General features: G+C 38.6%; 4 protein-coding genes across 6 annotated transcripts; all 4 read right to left on the bottom strand.

Annotated features, from left to right (window-relative positions):
* Positions 1 to 2,687: 2,687 nt before the first annotated feature.
* On the bottom strand, positions 2,688 to 3,347 carry LOC136068845 (uncharacterized). The gene has a single exon (XM_065776598.1). The coding sequence runs from the start codon at positions 3,345 to 3,347 to the stop codon at positions 2,688 to 2,690; it is 660 nt and encodes a 219-aa protein (XP_065632670.1).
* A 105-nt stretch (positions 3,348 to 3,452) lies between these two features.
* LOC136068844 (uncharacterized) lies at positions 3,453 to 4,166 on the bottom strand. Its single transcript, XM_065776597.1, has one exon. The coding sequence runs from the start codon at positions 4,164 to 4,166 to the stop codon at positions 3,453 to 3,455; it is 714 nt and encodes a 237-aa protein (XP_065632669.1).
* Positions 4,167 to 13,662: 9,496 nt separating this feature from the next.
* LOC112016029 (cellulose synthase-like protein G3) lies at positions 13,663 to 16,775 on the bottom strand. Of its 3 annotated transcripts, none has more exons than XM_065776637.1 (5): positions 16,582 to 16,775; positions 16,269 to 16,394; positions 15,542 to 15,985; positions 14,774 to 15,121; positions 13,663 to 14,456 (listed from the first exon to the last, which is right to left on the bottom strand). In XM_065776637.1, the coding sequence occupies exons 1-5, from the start codon at positions 16,756 to 16,758 to the stop codon at positions 13,899 to 13,901; spliced, it is 1,653 nt and encodes a 550-aa protein (XP_065632709.1). In that variant the 5' UTR covers positions 16,759 to 16,775; the 3' UTR covers positions 13,663 to 13,898. The 3 variants fall into 3 exon arrangements, with proteins under 3 accessions (XP_065632709.1, XP_065632711.1, XP_065632710.1); XM_065776639.1 differs by having other exon boundaries at positions 14,945 to 15,121; XM_065776638.1 differs by having other exon boundaries at positions 16,269 to 16,382.
* Positions 16,776 to 17,335: 560 nt separating this feature from the next.
* LOC136068843 (cellulose synthase-like protein G2) lies at positions 17,336 to 19,958 on the bottom strand. Its single transcript, XM_065776596.1, has 3 exons — positions 19,488 to 19,958; positions 18,871 to 19,403; positions 17,336 to 17,362 (listed from the first exon to the last, which is right to left on the bottom strand). The coding sequence occupies exons 1-3, from the start codon at positions 19,492 to 19,494 to the stop codon at positions 17,336 to 17,338; spliced, it is 567 nt and encodes a 188-aa protein (XP_065632668.1). The 5' UTR covers positions 19,495 to 19,958.
* Between the last annotated feature and the right edge of the window lie 3,885 nt (positions 19,959 to 23,843).

Below are 23,843 nucleotides of genomic sequence, written 5' to 3'. Positions count from 1 at the left end.
TTTTAATTTTAATTTTAAGGGGATAGAAAATGGAGAGAAGATAGAAAAGTGAGAAAATAGAAGATATTTAGTTTTCTCCCATTTGTATTTTAGTTGAGAGGATGAAAAAATTGAGAGATGAAAAACTTATTTGTTTGGTTGAGAAGAAAAATGAGATAATGAAAAATGAAGTTGGTATAAATTTACAATTATGTTCTCCATTAAATAAAAAGTATTACTAACGTATGCCCTCGGGACATAAGTTAGTAAACCATTTTAGGATTTTTTTTTTTTTTTTATGGAAAAATGAAAAAGTGATTAACTATTTTGATAGTTTTTTCAATTTCTTATAAAAAGTTTCCTAAAATGGATGATTAAGAGCATCCATATTGGTAGAACCGTAATTTTAGCTATTTAACTCCACAAAAGCTACTTTATCTATTTTACTTTCTCACTTAACAAAATACCTAATGTAGGGACCAGATTTGGGCTCTTCTTCAAGTTGAGAGAGTGGGCCCAGATCCAACTTGCCCTTTAATGAATTTATAGAGAGTGGGCTCAAGAACTAGGCCCTAGTAAGGGATGCAACTGCCCTGCATGGTTGCATGTGGATTTATCAACTTAAACATGAATTGGGATGCACAATGATGCTCCTTGGACTGCTCTTCCGAAGCTTAGCGTTCTTATTACTTCTTTTAAGATTGATTACAAAGGTCCAGAAGACACAGGTCACTACAGGATTTCTTAATGCAGATCTTCCGTCCCCCTTTCAGGAGAGACTCCTTACGTTATATACCTCTTTAAACTGATCCTAACCCTCCATTTGTTGATCAGTCAGGCCACCACTTGAGAGCCTGTCCCATCAGCCGCATCCCCATTCCTCCAGTGGGTTGCAGTACCCAAGACAGCACTGTTCAAGAGTCCTGTCCTCATTAATGCAGCCAGGATGTTAGTTGAGGGCATTCAATGCAGAGGTGACAGCTCGCCTAAGACTTGCTCCTTCGCCGTGCTCTCGTCGCCGACGTGGCATTGGACCTTCTCCTCCTCGATATTCAAGAAGACCCTTCTTTGGTGGGGTAGTGCTCGTGTTCTTCCGAGGTCTCGGATGCCGGAGGACGGGCCATCCTCGATATGTTCCTCGGGGCCGGACCTCGCGCTTTCATCCTCGGACCCCACATGCATCCTCGGCGCAGGCCCCTGGCTTGGCTTGGAGTGGGCCAAGGCTACCTGATTTTCTGCCCCACAATAGCCCTCAAAATCTTGCTGCACGCATCCTCGGGCGGGGAGAAGGGTTTTGACATCCTGGGCCTACTCCTGTGCTTAGTCGAGCCTTCACCCCGTCAGCCCTGGGGTCTATTCATCTGCCCAAGGCGCGTTGCTGACGTTTCGGAGCGCGTAACGTGCCCTTCATTAAATTCAGGCGGCTCTGTGCTCCCCACGTTCAACGAGGCGTTACCAATCTAACGGTGGAGATTTGTCTCGCATTTATGGGCGGGAAAACCGCATGGTTCTTCGATTTGGGGTATAAATACCTCTTAGAACTGCTTCTTCCTGTTTCTTATTTGCAATCAAGAATTTTCGCGCGTCCCTCCTGAGTTCAACCACACTCTCACTTACATCTCCAGCACAAAAAGCCTGTCCGAGGAGCTCCTCCTCTTTCAGTAAGTCGTTCTATCCCTCTCTGAGCTCTCTTCCTCTTCACCCTTCTTCTCCTTCGCACGTTCTTTCTTAGTTCCTTTAGGCGTCAATTGGATGGGTAGGTTTAAGAAATACGTCTACACTGAGGAGGCGATGGAGAAATTCATCGCCGACTATGAGATTCCTAGCAATGTAGGTCTGAGGTACTGTGAGGATGGGGATTGGCTCTTACAAAGGCAGGAGGGCGAAGTGGTAATTCCCATTATCGCCTTCCTCGAAGGGGGATGAGGATTCTCATAGGGCCGGTGATGAGGGGCTACCTCACGCACTTCGTTGGCCCCCACCCAGTGTGCAATAAACGTCTTTAGGATTTTGGGCTGTGTGGACGCCCTGAACGAGAAGATGGGGCTAAGGTTGACCCACCATAACGTGAACTTGTGCTACAACCTTCAGCTCCTAGGGCAAGTCCTATTACCTGAAGACGAGGGATGACAGGGTACGGCTCATCCAGTGCCTCCCTGAGTCCAGCAAGGGGCTGAACGAGGATTTCCTCATCGTGTCCGGGGAGTGGCATGATGGCCTTCACTGCCCAACAACGGAGGGAATACCAGGGTCCTTCGGGCAGGCTTTATTCAGGTCCGTGAAGTCCACGCAAACCCTCCATTTCCCACTCTTCTTCTTGACCACCACAGTGTTGGCTAACCACTCGGGGTAGAATACTTCTTTAATAGCGCCCGCGCGCTTGAGTTTATTGACCTCTTCCTTAACTGCCTCGGCGTGCTCTTTTGACGGGCGTCGGGGTGGCTGCTTCCTGGGGATCACCGAAGGGTTGACGTTAAGGCGGTGACAGATGAAGGATGGGTTAATCCCTGGGGCATCGCAGGGGTCCCATGCAAACATGTCCAGGTACTCTTGAGAAACTCAAGCAACTCATCCTTCTCTCGGGGAGGCAGTTGGGTTCCGACCTGAAAGAACCTCTCCTGGTCGTCGTCGATGACCACTTTCTCTAGGCCTTCGAGCCTTACTTCCTCGACGGCCGTGTCAGCTGGTGCCACCGAGGTGGTTAGCTGTTATAAGTTTTTGGCCATGGTGGCTGAGGGCTCCGTATCTTGCGGACGTGAGGTGGCCGCCACCATACACCGCCTTGCCGTTGACTGGCACCCTCGAATCTCGAGGATTCGGTCTCCAGACGGGAATTTCACTTTCTGGTGCAAGGAAGAGGCGACATCTCCTAAGGTGTGAAGCCAAGGCCTTCCCACAATGGCAGTGTAAGGGGAGTACGTGTTCACCACTATAAAGTCCACTTCCACTACTTCTGGGCCGGTCTGGATAGGCAACCTGATCATGCCCTCCGGGATAACTAGCTTCCCATCGAAGCTCATCAAGGGGGAGCTATAAGGCGACAAGTCCTCTGGCTTTAGCCCCAGCCCCTTATAGAGGTCGAGGTACATGACCTCTACCGCACTGCCACCGTCCACCATCACCCTTTTGATGTCATAGCCCCAAATTCTGAGGGTGATCACCAAAGCGTCGTCGTGGGGTTGGGTGGTTCCGCCCTTGTCCTTCTCGAAAAAAGTCAAGGTAGGGTGACAGCCTCTTCTAGCCCTCTTTGGCTCTGATTGGGACTCCCCGGTGGCTATCTGGGCTACGGACAGCACCCGCGAAGGGCGCGTGCCTGTTCTTCCTAGCGCAGCCAAGATCACATTAATCATTCCAGCGGGCTGCCCCATGGCTGTGTCCCTCCGTGGCTCCTGGTAGGTCTAGCCCTGCTGGCTGCTGGAATGGTGCAGGAGATGCTTCAGCCACCCTTCCCGGACTAACTGGTCCAGATAGTTCTAGAGATTCCTACAGTCCTTCGTAGCGTGCTTGTGATCCTGGTGATTCTGGCAGTAGCGGTCCTGATTACGCTTCTCGGGGTCCCCCGACATCTTATTAGGCCACTTGAAATACGGTTCGTTCTTGATCTTTTCCAGCACCCTGTGCACCGATTCTCGGAACACAGCGCCGACAGCCTGGGCGCTTGTCGCCTCAGATTGCCCTATGAAATCTCTTCTCAGACGGGCGTTGTTATATCGGTCAGACTTGGAATCCCTCCTCTCCTGAGGGATAGCTTTCTCCTTCCCCTTGCCCTGTAGCAAGTCTTCCTCCACCTGTTTGTATTTGTCGATTTGGTCCATTAGCTGCCGCACGCTGGTGGCGGGCTTACCAGTTAAGGACTTCCTCAGGCCGTGCCCCATTGGAAGCCCGTTCTTGAATATGTTGATGGAGACATCATCGTACTTGCCATCCAACTCGTTGTAAATCTCCCAATACTTGTCCGAGTAAGCCTTAAGGGTTTCGTCAACGCGCATGGTCAGGGACAACAACGCGCTCATGGGCTGAGCAGGTCTGCTGTTCGTGACGAAACGGGAACCAAAGGCCTGGGTCAGCTGTCTGTACAAGTCTACGAAATTCATCCTCAAGCTGTTGAACCACCTCATTGCCACAGGCCCCAAGCTGGACAGGAAGACTTTGCACATCAGCGCCTCGTTCTTAGAGTGAACAGCCATCCTCTGATTGAACTGGCTCACGTGCTCCACGGGTCCGTTTTGCCATTGTAAACGGTGAAGGTCGGCTGCTGGAACCTCCAAGGGAGCACCGCCTCGTCTATGCGACGCGTAAAGGGCGACCTAGAGAGCCGGTCCAGTGTCCTGCTCATAGCGTCGCTTCCCAAGCCCTTAGGGGTGGGGCTGCCACGCCTACACCTCTGATAGCGCTCATCCTCGTGGGAGAAAACTTCACTCGGAGGTGTCGTTGACCTTTGCCTGTAGTCATCATCACTTTCGTCGCCAGAGGGTAAGTCAAGGCTGGGTTTTGGTCGCTTTCGCTGTGCATGGCACAACATTCTCTTTAGATCATCTATCTTTCACTGCATGGCCGCCTTATCTTCCTGCCTCTGACAGGCGTGACTCTTATCCTCCCGCGGTCTCGCGACTGGGTCGTTATCGCCTCCTTGAGGCACGCGGCCGCTTCTATGCGTATGGCTTTCGCTAGTTTGCGAGGTGTGCACGCTTCCTTCTCGGAATCGTCCGTTCTCCTCGTTCTGGCCGTGCCCCGTGTCGCCATAGTCGTTCGGACGTTAGGGTCTAGCTGGTTCGTGTCGATGGGAACTCCTTTGGTGAGGGTCTGACCCTACCATGCCTGGCTGTTGTCCTTACTGACGCACGAGTTCTCCCCACAGACAGCGCCAATTGGAAGGACCAGATTTGGGCTCTTCTTCAAGTTAAGAGAGTGGGCCCAGATCCAGCTTGCCCTTCAATTAATTTATAGAAAGTGGGCTCAAGAACTAGGCCCTAGTAAGGGATGCAACTGCCCTGCATGGTTGCATGTGGATTTATCAACTTAAACATGAATTGGGATGCACAATGATGCTCCTCGGACTGGTCTTCCGAAGCTTGGCGTTCTTATTACTTCTTTTAAGATTGATTACAAAGGTTTAGAGGACACAGGTCACTACAGGACTTCTTAATGCAGATCTTCCGTCCCTCTTTCAGGAGAGACTCCTTACGTTATATACCTCTCTAAACTGATCCTAACCCTTCATTTGTTGATCAGTCAGGCCACCACTTGAGAGCTTGTCCCATCAGCCGCATCCCCATTCCTCTAGTGGGTTGCAGCACCTAAGACAGCACTGTCCAGGAATCCTGTCCTCATTAATGCGACCAGGACATTAGTTGAGGGCATTCAATGCAGAGGTGACAGCTCGCCTAAGACTTGCTCCTTCGCCGTGCTCCTGTCGCCGACGCGTGGCACTGGACCCTCTCCTCCTCAGATATTCAAGAAGACCCCTTTTTGGTGGGGTGGTGCTCGTGTTCTTCCGAGGTCTCAGATGCCCGAGGACGGGGCCATCCTCGGATATGTTCCTCGGGGGCCGGACCTCGCGCTTTCATCCTCGGACCCCACATGCATTCTCGGCGTGGGCCCCTAGGCCTGGCTTAGAGTGGGCCAAGGCTGCCTGATTTTCTGGCCCCACAATAGCCCCTCAAAATCTTGCTGCACGCATCCTCGGGCGGGGAGAAGGGTTTTGACATCCTTGGGCCTACTCCGTGCTTAGTCGAGCCTTACACCCCGTCAGCCCTGGGGTCTATTCATCTGCCCAAGGTGCGTTGCTGACGTTTCGGAGCGCGTAACATGCCCTTCATTAAATTCAAGCGGCTCTGTGCTCTCCACGTTCAACGAGGCGTTACCAATCTAACGGTGGAGATTTGTCTCGCATTTATGGGCGGGAAAACCCGCATGGTTCTTCGATTTGGGGTATAAATACCTCTTAGAACTGCTTCTTCCTGTTTCTTATTTGCAATCAAGAATTTTCGCGCGTCCCTCCTGAGTTCAACCACACTCTCACTTACATCTCCAGCACAAAAAGTCTGTTCGAGGAGGTCCTCCTATTTCAGTAAGTCATTCTATCCCTCTTTGAGCTCTCTTCCTCTACTACAAAAAAACAATTCATTTTTTTTCTATTCTTCTCTATCTTCAAGCACTCACAACACCACCACCACCACCACCACCACCACCAATGTGAATCTCTTATGGGAAAAAGTACCAAAAAGCCAGCAACACCATCCTAAATTAGCCATAACACAAACACAAACATAAACCCAACAACCCCAAATCAACCAAACACAGACTCACCACACCCAGAAACACAAACACAAACCCACCACACATATGGCAGAGAAAATATGATAGCAAAGAGAGGGGTAGATCGAAGTCACAGTCGGAGCCAAACTCAACGCGAAGGTAGAGGTGGCTGGAGGCAGAGGATTTTTCGAGATAGGTCGGTGAGGTAGATCAAGTCGGCGATGGCGCGTGGGTTGGCGATGATGAATCAAGTCGATGATGAGAAGAATCGGTGAGGATGATGGATGACCGGAGCTAGGCTTCGAAGATGGGTGAGGAGGATAATGAATCAGGTCAGCGATGGTGCATGAGCTTCGATGGCGGCGATGAGGAGTATGATGAATTGGCCAAGGTGAGAGTTTGATAAGGAGGATGAGAGAGAGGTGGGCACACATTAGAGCATTAGAGCTTTATTGCAACAAAAAATTTCATTACAATAAAGTTTTTTTTTTCTTATTGTAATGACACCCCAAAAGCAAGCATTAAATTACTAAGTGCCAATATATATAAATATATATAGATTATATATATATATATATATAAAATTTATTGCAACAAAAATTACTATTAAGGTAACCTATCGCAACAAAAAATTTGTTGCAATAAATTATATAAACAATATATTTCGTTGGAATAAAGTATTTTTAATAATAATAAAAATAATTTATTGCAACAAAACTCTATTACAATGAAATTTTTGTTGCAATAGAGGTTCATTGCAACAAAAAATTCACTGCAATCGAGTTTTTTGCTTGTAGTGATAATTGATACGACATCGAACTACTAGATACATCCGGAAATAATCAGTAAAACCATCTTATTCATTGCATTAAATAAAAAACACAAATTATTTATCGCCTATACACAAACTATCTTAAATTCTTAGATCAGTGATTCATACGACATTATATCTTTCTTTTATAGGTCATGACTATCATTGCAATAATGCGCATAAGAACCACATGACTTCTACATTGAAAACTGAAGCATAGGAGAGAGGGACAGGCAAACACAATGATAGCCTCACAAACTCTGTGTCCACCAAGTGTCATATAAAAATCATTTTTTTGAAAAGAATGATCTTCATGAGCCCCATTTGGTTTCTTACTAACCTTCAAACTATGATTCTTATACCTAATTGACCTTTGTGACGGCTGTCTTGGAGTCAATAAGGATAAAATCCGTACTGCAACAGGTTTATCAACAACCTGAAAGAAAATGTTATCAATATTCATACTCATCTCAAAATAATAAACATTCCAATTCTTATCATAAACAAAGCAAAGTAACTTATATAAAAATAATAATAATAAAAAAAAACAAAAAAAAAAAAAACAAAGCAAGTCATATTACATCAAATGTCGACCAATTGACAATTTAGGCAATGGAGGGAGTGTTCCAAATGGGTTTGCAACTGCCTGATTTAGTAGCTGATGCTAGACTAGAAATGAAGAGCAATGGTGGAGATGAAGTTGAAGTGCTAAAAGACAAATTTTCCAAAAATTTTCGTTGCAATAGAGGTTTATTGCAACAAAAAATTTCATTGCAATAGAGTTTTTTTTTTTTTTAATATAAATATAAAATTTATTGCAACAAAACTCTATAAACAATATATTTCGTTGGAATAAAGTATTTTTAATAATAATAATAATAATAATAATTTATTGCAACAAAACTCTATTACAATGAAATTTTTGTTGCAATAGTCTATTGCCCCAAATTTTATTGTAGACAATGAAATTTTTTCATTGCAATAGAGGTTTATTGCAACAAAAAAATACATTGCAATAGATTTTTTTTCTTGTAGTGATAACATACTCTCGAAGTAGCTAATAATTTTCCGTCTTTCACTCTAAGTTATTATCGCTGGCAGAAAGCACCATAGGAAATTTTAAATTTTGACACATTTTCAAAAATGTACCTATATCTCCCAATTGATAGTTCTCCCACCCCTGCACCAACTGTAATGAGGACACGACTAATAACAAAAGTATCACATTGCCACTAGCTTGTGCATCACCATCTACTTTTGTTGTTGGAGTGCATAAAACTCATATGGAGACAGTAAAATAACCTAGATGCATGATCTAACAAGAGTAGTTACAAAAATAATGAAGATGGTCACCAAATATCTCACCCATGGGAGTCGGCAGGGATGAAGAACTGTCAGAAGTAGAGGAACAAAGTGTAGGAGTGCTTGAGGCAACAAAGGCAGGAGTGCCCGTAGACCAGAAATGAAGAGCAATGGTGGAGATGAAGTTGACGTGCTAAAAGACAAATTTTCCAAAAATTTTCATTGCAATAGAGGTTTATTTCACCAAAAAATTTCATTGCAATAGATTTTTGTTGTTGTTGTTGTTGTTGTTGTTGTAATGATACCCCAAAAGTAGGCATTAAACTACTAAGTGCCAATATATATATATATATATATATATAATTTATTGCAACAAAAATTATTGTTGCAATAACTTATTGCAACAAAAATTACTGTTGCGGTGATCTATAGCAACAAAAGATTTGTTGCAATAAGTACAAAATCTACTTTATTGCAATAAAAATTACTGTTAAGGTAACTTATCGCAACAAAAAATTTGTTGCAATAAATTATATAAACAATATATTTCGTTGGAATAAAGTATTTTTATTAATAATAATAATAATTTATTGCAACAAAACTCTATTACAATGAAATTTTTGTTGCAATAGTCCATTGCCCCAAATTTTATTGTAGACAATGAAATTTTTTCATTGCAATAGAGGTTTATTGCAACAAAAAAATTCATTTCAATAGAGTTTTTTTCTTGTAGTGATAACATACTCTTGAAGTAGCTAATAATTTTCCGTCTTTCACTCTAAGTTATTATCGCTGGCAGAAAGCACCATAAGAAATTTTAAATTTTGACACATTTTAAAAAATGTACCTATATCTCCCAATTGATAGTTCTCCCACCCCTGCACCAACTGTAATAAGGGCACGACAATAACAAAAGTATCACATTGCCACTAGCTTGTGCATCACCATCTACTTCTATTGTTGGAGTGCATAAAACTCATAAGAAGACAGTAAAATAACCTAGATGCATGATCTAACAAGAGTAGTTACATAAATAATGAAGATGGTCACCAAATATCTTACCAATGGGAGTCGGCGGGAGAAAGAACTGTTAGAAGTAGAGGAACAAAGTGTAGGAGTGCCCGTAGCACACTACAAAAAAAGTTTCCTATAGTAGCATTTTTTTTAGTGGCTTTTGCAAAAAATGCCACTATAGGAACCCTATAGTGGCGTTTTCTAAAAACGCTACTATAGGCATATCTATAGTCAGGTATAAAGAGCTCTATTGGGACGTTTTAAAACACTAGGCCTATATTAGCATTTTAAAAATGCCACTATTGGTCCTTTTTAAAATTTTTATAATTGAATATTTTAGGAATATGCAACTATTTTAAAAAATTCGATTGGGATTTTTTCTTTTTTTTTTTTTTTAAAAAAAAAAGCTATAGTGGTGTTCATAAAATGCCTAAATGCCACTATAGGCCATTGTAAGACAAGGGCCTATAGACAAACACTTAGAGCCCACGTACAACCAAAGCCTACAGTGGCGTTCTATGAAATGCTGCTATAGGTCCTTTTTATTTTTATTTTTTTTGTTAATTTTTTTAAAGGGCCTATTGTGGCATTTATAAAATGCTGCTATAGGTCCCTCAAATGTTTTTTTTTTTTTGGTGGGCTATAGCAACGTTTTACAAACACCACTAGACCCTTGTGAGACTAGAACCTATAGTGGCGTTTCATAAACGCCACTATAGGTCCTTAAAAAAAAAAAAACAAATAAGGGCCTACAGTCACGTGGCATTTTATGAACGCCGCATGTGTAAAACAAAGGGCCTATAGTGGCGTTATAAACGCTACTATAGGTCCCTTAATATATATATATATATATATATATTTTGGTTGGGCTATAGTAGCATTTTGTATATATTTTTTGGTTGGGCTATAGCAGCGTTTTACAAACAACACTAGGCCCTTGTGAGATTAGAACCTAAAGTGGCTCCATGAAACGCCACTATAGGTCCTTTAAAAAAAAAAAAAAAAAAAAAACAAATCAAGGCCTATAGTCGCGTGGCATTTTATGAACGCCACTAGTAACAGATGTCTTATGTGCAATGAAAAAAAGGAAATCGTAACTCACCTTTTCCTACAATGTCCATTTGCAAGAGCTGTTTGGCATGGTTCTATCCATTAGATTAGAACCTCTGATTTAATTCACAGCACAGTTAAACAATGGATATCAAATCATATCAGTACTAGCAAATCCATGGAGCAAAGCAAAATAAGTTTCCTACATTCCCTCTTCACCATGCTTTGGTCAATATGGAACCATAGAAATCTATTCCTTCACCGAGAGAAATTTCCTAACCCCATGGAAGTTATTCTCACATCTCAATTTCTCATTTGCAGATACCAGGAAGCTTTTCAAGACAATCAAAATAGGAACATAACTCTAGACAACATCCTCCACAACCATTCACTAACCAGGATTGGCAGATTATCATCAATGTGGTAGCATATAGGAAAGAAAACCCAAGAGAAGTGACTATGCCTTTGAAGCCATAAATTGGATGGGTGTACTCTATTCACAAGAGGAGCTAGCTGTGGAAGGAAACCTCACAATCTTGCGATCCATGAAGCTTTTTTTGAAGCAATTCTCAAGGTTGAAGAGCTAGGACAATAGCCCATTGCTTATTTTGATTTAGCACATTAATTTCAATTTAATACACCTATTAGCTCAACTGGTAAAGTTTTTGATGGTTGTATAAGAGATCTACGGTTTAATCCCTGCCTAACGAAAAACTGATTGGTGTTTAATCTAATTGGTGCCATAGGTTTAGACCCTCTTAAAAAATGCTCAATTTGAAAAGTTAAAGGGCAAGAATTTAAGAACTTTCTTAATATACAAAATGCTTTGTTAAAAAGTAACAACTTTAAGCTATTTTGATCAATCTTCTTGACCTAGAAAGTCTTTACAATATTTGAAAAGGTGTTTGGGATCAGTGGCGCACATGTCACAATCTTGGGTCAAGATAATTGGTGCATTAGTCATGGTAGCTGATACTCAAAGCTACATTAAAATTATATTATTTAAAATTTAAATATAGTATATAAAAAAGAATTGATTCCCAAATTGTAATTGTGGGGCTTGAAAGTCTGATAGCCTCGGCCCATTTTACATCCGGCCCAAGGCCCATGCCGAGGATGGAGAATCGCCCGAGGACGTTGTATAAAGGCCTGAGCTGTAAGGACCCTGCTGAAGATGACCTTGTCCTCGGTGGACTGAGGACAACACCAAGTGGGGGAACAAGCCCAGGACAAGTTGTCCCCTCCACAATAAATGCGCTCACCTAATACTCTGACCGCACTAATAGAGATGTGACTCCTGGACAGGGCAACCTTGGCCACTATAACTCACATGATTACTGATAACATAGTTGATGGGACGGACGGTCATAAGGGAAGCGCATAGATGATCAACAGGTGGAAGAAAGAGATGGTAAGAAGAGAGCTATATAAGGGGAACCAACAGAACAGTGAAGGGGGGACCTGAAGCAGGATCCTCGGATCGGCGCCGAGGAGAAACCTTGATGAGTAACTTTAGCGTGCCGGCCTTCAACGGGTGTAAGTCCTGTTTTGGGCGTTGTCCGTTTGTTAGGGCCTAGTTCTTGAACCCACTCTCTAAAAATGTATTGTTTGGGCTTATGGGATGAATTTCCTTTTGATTTACAAGGGCTTTTCCAAATTGAGTCCCTACCCTTTTAATGTAGGTGGTCGGGATTTTCACCTCAGGCGCTTGGCCGATATTGGCTTGACACCCTACACCTACCTTAGAAGGCTTTGTCCTTTTTGGGGAGCCAAGCCCTCAAGGATTTGTTCTTAAGGGGTGAGATTGTCCCACAGTAGTGGTACACTAACACAAGCTCCAAGGGCATATGAAGTGTTAGTGGGAGGGTTCTCTAGACGATGTGGGACAATCCCACCCCTTAAGAACAAATCATTGAGGGTTTGGCTCCCCAAAGAGGACAAAGCCTTCTAAGGTAGGTGTAGGGTGTCAAGCCAATATTGGTCAAGCGCCTGAGGTGAAAATCCCGACCACCTACAGTAATAATACTAATCAGATACATAACAAATTTTACAATGTTCTTCTCAACTTATTGAGATAATAAATTATGACTCATGTAATATCACTTTTATATTGACTGCAACTTACACTAATTTTATTGTACATGAATTACAGTATGCGGATTCAGTAGTCAAGAGAAAATTAAAATTTATTGTGCAAATTATCTAAAATGAAAAGAATAAATTATTGTGCAAGGAGAAATGTGCATAGGTATAATCAATCAGCTTGTAGGACAGGATACTTACTTTAGTTACCTAGACATTAAGGGCACCTGCCTTAAAATGGTGGGGTTGAAGTCCTGCTCTTTTCTCTGGAGACATAGATGAGATTTGGCAGTACATTGCCAATGATATCTTTGTCCTTGTCACTCTTTAAATAAAATTTATTGAAAGTTCTAGATAGCCAACTAACACCAGCTATTTTTTGGGGCGTAATTATTTCTTCATTTACAAAATATCTCATTCACTAGGAATTGAAAACCTGGGACTTAATTTAAGATTTTTCTTTTAAATTGCAGTATTGTACAATGCTCAAGATTATTAGCATTGTACTGTTTGCAATACATATTTGCCTGCACATGTATGTTGTTTACAAGTAATCAGAATGGACCGAATCAATGCAAAATGCTACGGCCACAAACTTATTTACACACCATTGATGTGGCAAAATCTTTTTAGTTCTCATCTGGGCTTATTATTAATATCACATTTTTATTTATTAATAATCACTCACAACATCAAAAATTTGTAAAAAAAATTGTAGCTTTATCATTTTTCATTTGAAATAAGATAGAGCATTAGAGACATTGGTTGCATTGGAAGTTCAAACCTGAATCACAATTGGATGATCTTTACGTGTAAGTCCATCATTCCATTTGTTGAAAGCTTCATGCTCTTGATCTCTAGCAATGTACTCATCACTAACTTTCCCTCTCTCAATAATATTAAATACTTATAAAAAAAAATATATATATTATTAAATAGATACTAGTTTTATTTTTAAGGTATTAATTTTTATTTGAAATTTTCGTTGATTTCTTATCCTAGAATGACACAGTTTTTTTCATACTTTGACCCCCCAAGTGATAAAATTATAGTTCCATTTTTTCATTAACATCTTGGTATGCATTGCTAGCATGCTTGAAGCTTGCATGACTAATAAAATAATAATTAACAAACTTTAATAGAAATTAAAAAATGCCACATCAGCATTCAAATAATAAAAATCTTATTTTATTTTCTCTCATTTTCTTAGCAACCAAACAGGAAAAAAAAAAAAAATCTCAATCATTTTTATTGGTTGAGATTGAAGGTTGCCAAATTTCCAGAAATTACCATAATAATTCGTTTTTTCCACAAGCATATTTTATTAACCCTAACATACAAATATCAAAGTTTTTACACAATGAAAAGTAATAATAACCTGGTATAGAAAGCTATGCAAAGCTCATAATTTCAACTCCTTAAGAGTAAGAGAAGCTGCAGCAACAAGACCCCATGCTAGAAATATCGAAATTAACGTAGTTCTAATAGGAATCTTTCCTTTATCACTTCTCAAGACCATGGCTTCGTAAATTGGCCAGGAGTTCACCACTACAAAACCTGTTATGAACATTTGCACAAACAGTCCCTCCAATTTGCTGCCTCTAAAAACCTCTACAAGCCCCCAACAAAATGAGAGTAAGTTGATAATTGCTGCTGTTACTAGTGGCACAAACATGGGTGATGGAACTCCAAACTCATACATCCCTTGCTCATATCTTTTGTGTTGTTTATCATCAATCACTTTGCTTGTCACATTGAAACCATGTGTTGAAATGCCTAAGAACTTGAGAAAAAACTCCATGAATCCAAACAAGTAACATGTTAGTCCCTTTATCATCCATATCCTCTGATCATTCCACCATCTTTCAACCGTTCCACTAGATAAAATAAAATCCTGGAAATCCTGTCCATATGCTCCTAAGAAAAGGAACACATAGAAGAGAAACCGTGGCTCTGATACCTGCAACACATTTTTCACTTTGAATTTGTTAAATCATGTACACTCAATTACATGAAAATTATTATTTTAGTACAATTTAATTAATAATCTATAATGTACAATCAATTATGATAAGAAATATTTTGGATTTGGTGCATCATCAAATTACATTGTCAAAACTATGGTTTTTGTGAAATTCAACATAATGCACTAGACATTTTCAAACAACGCTAGTAATCTATGAATTAATGGGTAACAAATGAAAGAGTCTAGCTCAGTTTGTGTTCCACATAGTTAAAATTTAACTAAAAAGGTTTATAATATGCTCATGTACATACATTTGGAAAGATGCTAATCCCATTGATGAGAGCTACTTGAGGGAGAAATGCATATATGGTTATTGGAATAGACCAAATGGCCCAGCACCCAAGTTGGGCATAAGCAAGACTCATGGGAAGGCCCATAGACCTTATGCCAAAGGTTAGTGGGCTAAATTTAGAGAAAACCACCTCCAATAGGCCTATGGCCCATCGCTTGTGTTGATTTAGCATATCAATAAGGGTGTTGGGTGCATCACCCAAAAATGCTGGCCTTTTTGGATTGCAAAATATGGACTTCCATCCCTCACAATGTAGCCGATAACTTGTGAAAGAGTCCTCAACCAATGATCCATATCTGACACCCATCTGTGCAATTCAGTAAAAAATTAGTGTATCATAAAAATTACCTTGCTAGAAAGATCTTCCTAAAATCTCAGTTAATTAAGAATGACTTGCAACTATGTAAGATACATTCCAAAAAATATGCTTATTTACTTATAAATTTGATTGTTTCAATAAGGAGGGGGAAAATTGAACCATGTATGTTTCTGTTAAAAAAACTAAGATGTGTCGATTGATCTACAAGATTTTTGCTTCCAAAAATATGTTTGGAGAAAGCAAAAAGAGAAAACGAAGAAAGTCCATTTCTTGGTTAAGATTTTACTTTTTGGATATCATAGTGTACTGGTTATGACGTCATTAAAAACTTAAAATGACATGATAGTAAATATAGATTTGTATTGTCAAAAAGAAGATAATTTGTAACTAATAAAGTAATAAGCTTACCTCATAGCCCCATTTGGTCTGGTTCTCATAATTGCAACCTGCAACCTTATGTGCCAATTCCATAATTGGTTGTGACTGGATAGGTTTGTCAACAACATTGTATGGTCCTAATTCGGGGATTTCAGGAGACACCAACTTTGATGGACCTCCAAAAAAGGCTCGTCTACTAAAAAAACATCCAGTTCCGACATAGTTGCCACCATTTAGTCCATCAAACCCCACAGGATTTATTTGAAACAAACGTTTAAATTCACAAGCATAAATGTCATTCTTGTTAATCCCATTGAAAATTTGAGGAAATTGAATGAATCCAAATTTCGACTGATCTTGAGGACTGAATAGGTAGCATAATGCACGAAGGGGCGTACTAGGATCATTGGAGTACACGTCACAATCTAAAGTCAAGATTATTGGAGCATTTGTCATGGTAGCTGATACCCGGAGCTTCATAAATAGAAGCAAAAAAGAAATCAATAAAAGTTAGGTTAATAGATCATGAATTTGCAAAACAATTACTCTAGAGACACTTTTCATCTTTGCCCGTTGTGATTTGCATATGCACAATAAAAATCATGTCAATGGTCGACTAAGTTGAAAATAATGTTATTTTAATTACAACAGGTTATGTGAAGTTATGAAAAATATGATTATGTTCCTATCGTTACTCTTTGCAAAATATGTAACATGGTGCTGTCTAGCTTAGTTATAGGGATGCTTAATTGCTCACCAGGACATTAAGGGCACCTGCTTTAAAATGATGGGGCGAAGTCCTGCTTTTCTGTCTGCAGACATAGATGAGGTTCGGCATCAAATGTCCAATGATGTCTTTGTCTTTGCTATTCTGTAACAAAACCTGCTCGTGACCATGTTTACCATTGAATTATGATGTATTTTAGATACTAGCTACTTGATTTATATGTTGATCACTAGGCCAAAAAAACTTGATTCTTCCAAATTTTATTTCAATTAAAAGGATTATATTACTATCATTTTGGCTTAATTAGTGATATACTTTGGGCTCCACATTGAGAAATACAAACCTGAATGACTGTAGGATGATCTTGGCGTGTAAAGCTATCTTTCCATTTGTTAAATGCTTTTTGCCCTTCTTCTCCAATAATGTACTCATCCCCAACTTTCCCTCTCTTGACAACATTCTCTACCTTGATTTTCATGCTATGGTACATTGTCTGTAATTGTAACATACGAAGTGTCATTGTTTAGATCAAATAGTTCATCAACACATTGGTGTCACCCATCATCTTTGTATCAATTGTATTATTTCCATATTGTATGTGAACTAAGTTGTTTTATATAATTTATAACTCGATCTTGATTCAAGAAAGAAAACAATTATAGCTTTTTATTTGCTTATTCAGACAAGATAATCTTAAAAATTCAAGTTTATACTCGACTACTGCTAAATAAGCCAAATTCAAATGATAATGTATTCATGAATAAGTTCGTGAGCATTGGGATTTGAGTGTATATATAATATTATATGTTGATCTGTGTACATGTATAAAATATACCTACATAGATCCAGGATTGAATTGTCTAAATTTGTAAATAATATTAGATATCAAATTATTATTTGTAATCTACTAAAAATAGAAATAGTCAATTTCTTTGTAAAAATTATGTACAATTTTTTACAAAACAAGATTGGTGAATAGAATAATTAATATAATCTCACCTACAATTTAGTTATTGATTATCAGTATAGATTTGTAAATAGGGAAAAAATTTTATCTATGATGCTTATTGTATATAATTAAGAAAAGAATAAGTTAATCAAGTAGTTTGTGAATAAGATTGAGCCTGTTCATAAAGAAAATGAATCAAGCTTAAATATGTAATATTGTTTGATGATGAGTTCAAGTCAGCTAGTATATAAGAATGAAACAATTTTAAAAGTTTAATGCTCGGATAGACTAATCTCATTTACAGCCAATTTGTTCATTACAGGATTTAGCTACCATGCAATCAAATTCAAATTGATATAGTATGATATGACCATGTGATTATATTAAAGGATGTTACCTTAAATAATTTCTCTAAATATTTTGTGTGTTTGGATGAATTTATTTTTATTAATTTATTTTCATATATTTTTATTATTTTTTTATAAACTCATATTTTTTATTATTGTATAAAGCTACAGTTGCTTATTGAAAATATGATCCTTTAAATGAAAAAAGTTTAGACGAATATAAGTAATCAACTAAAACTTGCTTTTGTGCGGTAGAAGTTCTGTTTTGTAGTATCAAAGATTTGGAATCAAATCACCTTTCTTATGGGGGAAAGTTTTAGAGGATGTAAATATGCTATTCATATCGATTCATCTACTATTAACTTTCCACAAATGAAATATAAAACGGAAAAATATTCTTCCATATTCCTTCACGTTTACTATTTCTCATATATATATATATATATATAATATACATCCATAATTAACGTAGCAATGTCTGCATTTTAACGCATGAAAATATATATATGTAATAGATTGGAGGTGAGAAAATGAAAACCCAAATGAAACATACACAAACGAGTTAAATCTTTGTGGGCACTCTCTATATATATTCCTAGATATTCCATTTCCTAGTGCTGAATGCTCAAATTGTGCCAACCCATGTTGTCAAGGACAGGACAACTCTGTAACTCTCATTTGTCAATTTTTTTTTGGTACAAATGGCCTAAATTTTATTTTTTTGGTAGGGCCCAATAATCAGATGACTAGACGAGTCAATATCAGCCACCAATCAGAAGATGAGTACTTGTATGTGTGTGTAGATGTGTCAATAGGAGTCTTACCCTTCCTCAAAAGTTATTATAATTTTTTAGTAGAGTTGTTATAATTTTTTAGTAGAGTTGTAATGTATTTTTGTGTTAAAACTTATAACTCTTTTCTCTATTTCTTGTGTATGTATGTTTGTTTCTAATTAATTTTAAAAAAAAAAAAAAAATCAGATGAGTATATGAGTACTTGTGTTTTTTAGGGTAATTACACACGATGCAATCCTAATTATGTGTGGATGATAATTATTATCACAAAACCTTTCAGAGTAAAAATGTTCAAGGAATGTAGAGAAAATCAAAGCCTAAAAATAAAAAATAATGTTAAAGTTGTTATAATTTATACTTACAAATTGACCAATAATTGATAAATGCAATTGTGATAAAATAATAAATAAAATTTTAAGTTCTGTTTTTAGTTTATTTTTTAAAAATTAATATATTAGTTTATAAGATTTATAAATTTATAATAATCATAACAACACCTTTTTTATAATAAATAAATAAATAAATAAAACAATTATGATCACAAAATGAAATATTGCAAACTTAGCAGCTTCCATGACAGCAAAGAGAGTCAACTGCGAGCCCCCATCATCTGATACATAGACTGAGATCTTCTCTGTTGGATAATCATATGCCAAAACCGATAAGGCCGAGTTCACTACACCCATTGGTGGTTCCTTGTAAGGGTCTGCAGTGCATATAAACACGTCCAGTGCAGGAAAATCAGATGCTTTCACAACCCTTTTGAGGTTTTCGGGGAATTCCTTGCGATGGATTGAATTCAAGCGGCAAGACTGCGTTGCAGCCCACATGAAAGCAAGAACAATATCAGAGGTAAGCAAGGAGAGGGTGATGAAGAAGGAGGATAAGGTTGTGGCGTTGAGGAGTGTGAGTGCATGGCGATAGAGCAAGGCTAGGATGGCACATGTGTAAACTGTAGCAAACACACGGTTAAAGAATTTGAGGCGTGAGAATTTATGTGTGTGAAGAGGAGGGCCATGAGTTGTGGATTTGGTTGTGCTGCTCCCTTTCAGAACCTCCATTCTTTTAGGTGCTGCTGTATGATAATAGATTATATGGGTTACAAGTGGTTAGGCCTCAATTGTTTAGGCGTGTGCACAATCAAAGAGAGAGTACCTACCAATCATCTCTTTTAAACAAGGAAGACGATTTCGTACCAGCTTGTTTCGGCTATTCCGGAGAATTTCGGAACTTTTCGGCGGTATTTTCGTTTCGGACCGGTACAGATATAACTGGGTTTTTTTGAAAAAACTTAATACTTATAGCATCTTACAGCAACTAGTGACCATCATTGAAGCATCAACTTGCTAGATCATCAACAACAACATCTTCTTCTTCGTTTGAGCCACTTAGATCTTCTTTTTAGCCATTGTAATCGCTCCCTTCTTCGTCTGCTCTCCCCGTGCTTCGTTTGCTCTGCTTGTTGAAATTCTCTCTACTTTTCTGAGAAGCTTTCTCTGCTTGAATGTTTTAAATTTTACGTTAATGTTGGACTAGTATAAGCTGTACTGCTGTATCTATTTCTCTTGGTTTCTCCGCCAAAAGCATAAAAGCCTCTTATCTTATTTGCTTTTCCCAAAGCTACGTGACTCTCCTTGTTTCTTATCTCTTGCTTATTTTGCTCTTTCAATTACTTTTTATTTTTTATTTAGTCAATTGCTTAGACGGACAAGTGTCAACTTCTAGTGGCATGGAGTTTAGTTTAACTGATTACATGGGTCATAAATAGAAATTTAACTATTCTTCAAATGTATTAACAAATTCTTTTAAGTCTTAAAAAACATTGAAGGTACATGCGCTAAGAGAATTATTTTTATTATTAGGGATAATTACACATGACCCACCTGTGGTTTTATCCGAATTCTATGTGCCTACCCGTGGTTTGAATTTTGACACTTTACCCACCTGTGATTCTAACCGTTACCCAGCCGTAACCCACCTCTCCACTCTCTGTTACTCTAACACCAAATAAGTTAAAAAAACATTCCAAAATAGATCAAAACACTCACTCACTCCTAGAACTCACTCTCACTCCCAAAACTCTCAAATCTACCCACTCCTACAACAAGCTTCGTTTGAGACAACCATGGCAAATCCGAGCTGAGGAAGGAAGACACCGTTGCTCCGTTGCTCCTCCTCTATTCAGCCGTGTCGGATCTTACAATGGGCTTCGATTGGTGCGAGCTCTTGTGTTTTGATCGTGGGTTTGGATCGTGCAAGCTCCTGGGTTTTGATCGTGGGTATTGAACTTGGGTTTTGATCGTGAATGCTCCTCTGTTCAGGCCGGTAGATCAAAACCCTTTTTACATTTTAATTTTTGAAACCTAGGGTTTGAAATTGGGGTTTTTAATTCTTTCTTCCAAGTTGGGTTTTTTCTTTAGTCATCTTATTTTGATTTTTTGAACAAATTGCAGGAAAGGTGCATTTTAATGCAAGGGTCGTAGGGTTGAACACTTTTGTTTTGGTGAACATTTCGCATGCTTTCTCTCTCTGCCACTACTTCTTAAAATCTTTCTTCAAATTCTGTGGTGCTTTCCATTTTGGTTTCTACGTCTTTCTCGTGCGTCCAAAAACAAAACCTGTTCTTCAATAAGCAATAAGGTACTTCCAATTTTCTTAGCCTGTGAAATTTTGTTTTTTCCTGTTTTGTTGGGAAAATTTTGTGGATTAGCTTGTGATATAGTAGAACATTTGCCTTGTAATTGGTTGCTGAGAAAATGGTGCAAAAGAAAAGAACACCCAGAATTAAAAGAAACTCAGAAAACTCCAGAACAATAAAACCAAAGGATTTGTTGAAAAGGTCAATACATATATGCTTATTGATTTGTTAAGGGATAAATATGGATTGCGGAGTCTTTTGATTTAGTGGGTCATTGTCTCATTGATAGTATATAATTTATATGAATATTTTTCTTTTTAAACCTGCCTTTAATTTTAATGAGAAATGAAACTTAGCTCTGATGTGAGTGGAGAGAGTCACCTTATAAATCCGGTTACATGTTTTGTAATTTTGTAACAGATTGTGCAATTGACTGATTGATTCTTAAATATATTGAGTCTGTGACTGTGAGTGAAATTTTAAACTAAAGTCATATTTTAGATATGAACAATGACAAAAAATCATCCAAGGAAAGCATTTTTCTGTGACTTGGGGCATGTAGGATTTGATGCAATGGATGGATCTGACTCTAGACACACAGGTAGTTAGATAGATACATAGACACAGACAAATAGACTTAATGCCCATTATTCCTGATTGTCTAAGAATGAAGAGACAACTAGAGAAAAGAAATTCCCTATATGCTTAAATTCTTGGATAAATAATGGTTGACAACAAAAGTCCTTGTTCAAAGTCATATGTGTTTACTTCAATCCTTCCACATTAAAAGGAATCTTTTACATGTCATTCTACTGTTTGATTCATGTTCTAATTACTTAACAAAAGAAAAGTCATGTTCTGAGAAAAGTACACATAGAACAGAACATACCAATAATAATAATTTGACCCAAACAATTGCTTTGCCTACTATTAGCAAAATTGAATCCAATGTCGCATATTATATCCATTATCAATAAGAAAAGGAAAAGTCTCATCCTTACAGAGTTATTCACTACCTTGCTTTAAAATTATTATGATATATTCAATATTCCTTGATTTTCCTTTTCAAACAGAATACTTTATTTTTCTTTATTTTTTTTCCAGGAAGGTTTTGATTGTAATCTATCTACCACATTTTAACATTGGGTAGCTAAAATTTCATTAAACAAGAACTTCATAAATACCATATGAAAATTGCCAAATTAACCAAGAACTTCATCAAAATTGCCAAATTAACCAAGAAACTCGGAGTTCAACCTTATAACATGAGGCATTGAAACATTATTATTACAGTATGCTATTCTGTTATTTTCTTTCTCCAATGAATCCTAACATGAGGCATTGACATGAGGCCTTAACATGAGGCATTGATAATTAGAACAGCTTACATGAGAAGCATAAGTAACACTCCCAAATGCAGTATCATAAGATTTCAGCTTAAGATAGACATCCCAACTCTAGTAAAAGTTCAATTATTTCTATCTTGTCATAGCATCCACATGATACTTTTCCACATGCAAGCCCATCTCATACTTTATTTTGTTGTATTTTATATGCAGATGGCTGACTTGACATTCAATTTTGAGATTCATCATGGTGGCAAGTTTGTGTGGAACCCTGATTTGGTATATTTAGGAGGTAGTACTTCTTTTGTTGATAATGTTGACCCAGATAGACTTAGTTATTTTGAAATACAAAATATTTGTTCTGATGTGGGGGCAGTTAGTACAAGTACATATCATTATCTTATTCCTGGAGGTAATTTGGAGCAAGGGTTAAGGCTTATAAATGGAGATAATGATGTAGTTTATATGTGTGATATTCATGCTGCATGGCCTACAGATAAGATAACATTATATGTAGAGGGTGGTGAGGAGCCACTTGCAATTGAACAACCATTCGGTCATGATGAAGTAGCAAATGATAATGATGATGATGTGCATGAAGTGAGTAATGTGGATGCTGAAGGAAGTGATGGAGAAGACATTGATTGGTTGGAGGAAGGGTTTAAGGGGCCAGATTTTGATGATGATGTCTTCGAAAATGTAGATGATGGGCCATCACATGATGGAGTTAGTGTCAATGCAGCAGCCCCACATAGGCCCTCTGAGGGAGATGATGGGCCATCTACACATGGTGGAGGTAGTGGCAATGTAGCAGCCTCACATAGGCCCTTTGAGGGAGATGTTGGGCCATCTACACATGAGGATCCAGCAGCCCCACATAGGACTACTGCAGCTGACCCACCTCTTGAAGAGGGTGAATGGGTTGACCCACCTCTTGAAGATGACATGGAAAGTCTAGCAGGGTCTGATGATGATCAGCCAGCACTAACTGCATCTAAAGAACCTGAGTTTAATGCCCAAACTGACATGAGAAAACTAGAGTTAAAGAAAGGAATGAAGTTTCCAAACTCTAAGGTATTTAGGGAGGCATTGAGGGAATATGCTATAAAGAAGCCAGTAGATATCAAGTTCAAGCTGAATGAGAAGAAGAAGATATCAGTTTATTGTATAAATGAATGTGGATGGAGGTGTTATGCATCTCAACTATCTGGGGAGTTGACATTTCACATAAAAACATTCAATCCAAAGTGCACCTGCCCTAGATCATTCAAACACAGCCAAGTGACTTCAAGTTATGTTGCAAAGAAGTTTATGCAGGAGTTTGACAAAAATCCTGATTGGAAAGTGGCTGGTGTTCAGCATCATGTGAAGCAAGCACTTGAGGTTGACATAAGTTACAGTCAAGTGTATAGGGCAAAAAGGAAAGCTACTGACTTGATTACTGGGGATGAACAGCTGCAATATGGGAAGCTGAGGGATTATGCAGAGATGATAAGAGTGAATGATAAAGGAAGTAGGGTTATTTTGCAAA

The sequence above is a fragment of the Quercus suber genome, unplaced genomic scaffold (genome assembly GCF_002906115.3).
Source record: "Quercus suber isolate HL8 unplaced genomic scaffold, Cork oak 2.0 scaffold_137, whole genome shotgun sequence".
NCBI lineage: Eukaryota > Viridiplantae > Streptophyta > Magnoliopsida > Fagales > Fagaceae > Quercus > Quercus suber.
Note: the sequence above shows the minus strand (reverse complement) of the source record. Positions and strands in the feature narration are given on the sequence as shown.

What these genes read in the sequence shown, in the direction of transcription:
- LOC136068845 (XM_065776598.1), bottom strand. Translation starts at nt 3,347, where the DNA reads ATGGGGCAGCCCGCTGGAATGATTAATGTGATCTTGGCTGCGCTAGGA.
- LOC136068844 (XM_065776597.1), bottom strand. Translation starts at nt 4,166, where the DNA reads ATGGCTGTTCACTCTAAGAACGAGGCGCTGATGTGCAAAGTCTTCCTG.
- LOC112016029 (XM_065776637.1), bottom strand. Translation starts at nt 16,758, where the DNA reads ATGACACTTCGTATGTTACAATTACAGACAATGTACCATAGCATGAAA. An exon ending in ATCATCCTACAGTCATTCAG is followed by an intron (nt 16,395 to 16,581) that starts GTTTGTATTTCT and finishes GGTCACGAGCAG; the next exon opens with GTTTTGTTACAGAATAGCAA. An exon ending in AGACCAAATGGGGCTATGAG is followed by an intron (nt 15,122 to 15,541) that starts GTAAGCTTATTA and finishes TGAATTGCACAG; the next exon opens with ATGGGTGTCAGATATGGATC.
- LOC136068843 (XM_065776596.1), bottom strand. An exon ending in AGTTTGCAATATTTCATTTT is followed by an intron (nt 17,363 to 18,870) that starts GTGATCATAATT and finishes CTTTATGAACAG; the next exon opens with GCTCAATCTTATTCACAAAC.